The sequence below is a fragment of the Chaetura pelagica genome, unplaced genomic scaffold (genome assembly GCF_000747805.2).
Source record: "Chaetura pelagica isolate M959 unplaced genomic scaffold, ChaPel_1.0 scaffold132, whole genome shotgun sequence".
Classification (NCBI taxonomy): Eukaryota; Metazoa; Chordata; class Aves; order Apodiformes; family Apodidae; genus Chaetura; species Chaetura pelagica.
In genome coordinates this window covers 1,867,159-1,871,261 of record NW_009952709.1, presented here as the reverse complement: position 1 = coordinate 1,871,261, position 4,103 = coordinate 1,867,159, and the positions used below count along the sequence as shown (strand labels likewise).

General features: G+C 59.5%; 1 protein-coding gene across 1 annotated transcript in view; it reads right to left on the bottom strand.

The window, feature by feature from the left end:
* Positions 1-4,103, bottom strand: part of COL27A1 (collagen, type XXVII, alpha 1) — a 96,050-nt gene that overhangs the window by 35,337 nt on the left and 56,610 nt on the right. Inside the window, exons 7-8 of the mRNA XM_009994350.1 lie at positions 3,892-3,936; positions 2,964-3,083 (exon numbers count right to left, since the gene is read on the bottom strand). Of these exons, the coding sequence (XP_009992652.1) occupies positions 2,964-3,083; positions 3,892-3,936 (165 nt within the window). The remainder of the gene's footprint in view (positions 1-2,963; positions 3,084-3,891; positions 3,937-4,103) is intronic.

Here is a 4,103-nt window from a genome sequence, read left to right as displayed (position 1 = left end):
TAGTTGACACTTTCCCTGGGGAGCAGAGGGACAGGCCCAGGGATCCCTGGGACAGAGGAGGGGGAGTGATCACCCTATGGATCTGTGCTCCTCTAAAACCCCAGCTGGAGAGCAGTGCAGAGCAAACCCTGAGCTCTGCAGGGAGTGCCCTGCAGCGTGGTCCTGGCCCCCCTGTGACCATCTTCCCAGCCCCCCCTGTGACCACCTTCCCAGCCCACCCTGTGACCACAGCCAGGCACCACAAGCTGCCTCAGCTGCCAGCCTGTCAGAGCAAGAAACCCCCAGAGGTTCCCTCCTCTTTGCATGGAGCATCATTTCCTTTTGCTCCAAGATTCACCAGCCCTCATTGCCCAGCCTGACCTCCTGCTTTTAAAGTTACTGGGGCAGATAACAAGACTGGACTCCAGCACTGCAGATTAAGCTCCCCAGTAACTGTGGGAGCTCCAGTTCTCCTTCCCCAGCCTGTTGGACCCCAGCTCTGCCCAAGCCAGCAGTGCCACAGCAGGGCAGGAGCAGCTCCTGCCCCTGGGCTCACCCTGACACAACTTCTTGGCAAACCCAACGTCTGCCAACGTGTTGTGGAAAAAAAGAAGCAGGACAGGGGCTTGGGGCAGAACCACAGGGGCCTTCAGCTGGTTTTGCTCAGTGCCCACGGGCAGCAAAGGGTTGTTTCACTGGGAAGGAGCTGGAGGCACCGCTGAGCACCCCAACCACCATCACTGCTCTGGCACAGTCCCTGTTGTTTTCCCTCCCCATCCCACCCCATCCCACCCCCCAGCCCTGTCAGGAGGTTCCTCTGATTTGCATTTCCACAGGCTGAGCCCACAGCAGGTCCCAGCCCCCCCAGATGTGCCCCCAGCCCAGACCCCAGACCCCAGGCACTCGCTCTGCAAGAGCAGCACCCGGACAAGCCACCCCGTTTCTCCAGCAGGTTGGGGGGGCCTGCAGGAGCAGCCAGCCCCCCCATCCTGCCAGCACTCAGCTTTTCACCCCTCTGCTTATCTCAACAGAGATCAGCCCAGCCCAGGGCTCTGCACTCCCTGTTTCCTGCTTGCTGAGCAAAACCCAGCACTGGGGTCATCAGGCCACAGACACAATGGCCCAGAGAGGCCCTGGGGTGCCCCACGTCCCCCCCTGCCAGACACTGCCTTCCCCTCCTGATGGGCCCCTTGCCAAAGCCTGGGGCTGGGAGCCAGCAGGAGCAGCCCTGGGAGGCAGCAGCAAAGCCCCAGCAGTTCTGCAGCTTCCCCAAGGCAGAGCAGCTCCCACCAGCATCCCCAGCCTGGAAGCACCAGAGGTGGTGGTGGTGGGGCAAGGAAATCCTGGTCTGTCACAGAATCACCTTGGTTGGAAAAGACCTTCAAGGTCATCGAGTCCAACCATCAACCTAGCACTGACAAGCCCTTAACTAACCCATGTCCCTCAGCACCACATCTACCTGGCTTTGAAACCCCTCCAGGGGTGACTCCAGCCCTGCCTGGGCAGCTGTTCCAGTGCCTGGCAACCCCTTCAGTGAAGAAGCTCTTCCCAACATCTAACCCAAACCTCTCCCATCCCATGGAACATCCCCAGGCAGGCATGTTGCTGCCTGCAGAGCAAAACCTGGGGTCTCTTCCTAGATGAAGACTGGGAAACTCCCCCCCCCCCCAATCCATTCTGACTGAGTGTGCAGAGCCCAGAGCTCCAGCAGCCCTGCCAGGTGCTGCACCCGTGTCCTGACACAGGAACTGACCCTGCAGATGCCCCCCCAGCACCCTGGGAGGAAGGCAATGCCCTGGCACAGACATGGAGACACTCTCTGGCACTGCAGGCTTCTTCCAACCAAGTCCTCCAGCTCTCTCTCCTTTCCCCATCCCCTCTGGTCCCACCCTGAATGCCTGAGATGGGTCTTGTGAGCAGCACCTGCTCTAGAGCAGCAGGACAGGAGGACACAGGGGTTCTGCAAGTCAAACAAGACCCGTCCCAGTGCCCAGTGCTGCTGCACTTCTCAGGAGGAATCCAATACTCCCTTCTGCAGCTGCTTCAATCCAATCCAACACAAAAGTGAAACAAGTCTGACCCAAGGACTCTGGTTGGCCAACCCAAGCTCAGAACCAGACCAGCACAGGGACACTCTCCACCTGGTACCTCCAGCCAGCATCATCCCTGGGGGATGTTGTGCTGGCAGAGCAGTGTCCTCCTCACTCACCAGCACTGGAGACACCAGCCTGAGGGCAGAGGGTGCCATCACCCCTCTTCACAAGTGAGTGAGTTGAAGTCTAACCTCCTGCCTGGGGTCATCCAAGTTGTTAGAGAGCACTGAGCCTCCTCAGGCCATCACTCTGGCAGGAGCCAGGGAGCCTGGAGGAGGCTGGATGGGTCCCATGGAGCTGTGCAGGAATCCCCTCCCTGCTCCTGCTCTCCCCACAGCAACAGGGTTCAGGGGAGAGAAATATCTTGGCAAGAAGCTCAAAGGGCACAAACCCTGGGAGGCAACCATGGCACACAGCTGGGGCATGGCAGAGAACTGGGATCTGGTGGAAAAACAGGAGGAATCATATAGGAATCAGAATAGCTTTGGCTGGAGAAGACCTTTCATATCATCAAGTCCATTAACCCAGCCCTGCCAAGGCCACCACTGAACTGTGTCCCTAAATGCTTTGTACCCAGCAGTGCAGAGCAGGAGAGGGGCTGCCCCTACACTGCTTGGGTGTCCTTTGTCCCTTGTCCTACAGGAGACCACCCCTGGGAGGTGTGTGTTCCACAGGGACATCAGCCAGCCATGCCCAGAGGGGCAGCTGTGACAGCCTGGCTGCCAGCAGGGCTCTAGGGGAGCTACCCCCACCTTCCTAACCCACCTCTGCCTCCCCACCTGGAAAATGAGGAACCACAGAGCACCCCAAACCCTTCCCTCCAGCTCTGATCCCAGGAGCTGCCTGGGAGGTGGCACTGGAGCCCCCCAAGCACTCGCCCACTGAACTCACCGTGAACGTCTGCCAGTCCTCCCTGGAGTTCCTCCACAGGACAACGGTGGGGACACCAGGGATGCCCACAGGGCCTGGGTCACCCGGGGGGCCTGTCCTGCCCACGGCTCCAGGGTACCCCTAGGAGGACAAGGGCAGCTCCTTAAAACCAGCCAGGGTTTACCAGCCAACACAGGTTGGACACAGGCTGAGCCAGGGCAGCCCCCGAGCAGAGCTGGGGTCAGGGCACATTCCTGGGTTCACACCAGCTCTGCAGATCCAAGGAACCCTGACAACAGGGGAAACCAAAGCCATGAGCTCCACACACACGTGCCCAGACCCATCTGCACACACAGGTGTGGGTGCTGAGACACACACAAGTGGCAGGGCTCGTGGGACAACTGGTTTGCTCCTTCCTGGCTTGGGAAAGATGGAAACTGCTGTGCAAAATGTGCTCAGGAGCACTCCTGCTGTTGTGCTGGTGGGGAAACTGAGGCACCACCCTCACCCCAGAGCAGCTCCAGGCATCTGGCAGGCCCAGCTGGGCTGTGCAGGCTGCCCAGTGCCAGGTTCCCCAAGCAGAGAGGGCAACTGTGGGTCTGACAGATGTTCCTCCAGCATGAGTTGGTGGCTACTGCACAGGGTTGGACTTTGGGACACGCCAGCATCCCCCCTCCAGGTGACCTGAGCTAAAGCTGCTGCATCTGCCACCTCTGCTGTGTCATCAAGTGGCTCAAAGAAGGGACAGTCCTGAGCCTGGCCTTAAAACACCCAGGCAAAATAGTTCTTTCCTCTTCCAAACTCACATCAAGGGCCACCAGACTGCAGCTGCAGGAGCTCACGCTGCCCTCTTGATGAAAAGCACACAAACCAACCCAAACCACCCGTGACATTTGCCCTGGGCCCTACAGCCCCTCCTGTACCTTCCCACCTTTCCCTGGATACTCACTTTGTCTCCTTTGGGTCCCACCAGCCCACGTCTCCCAGGACAGCCCTGCAAGGCAAAGGAGGAGAGCTCAGTCACCCCAAAGGGGGACCCCCACAACTAGGGGACATCCCCCAGTGCCAGGGCCACCCAAGCCCCAGGGAAGCAGGAGCTGGAACAGCTGATCCAGAGCAAACCAGGAGTGCCAAGTCTCAAAGATACCCCCCAAAACGTGG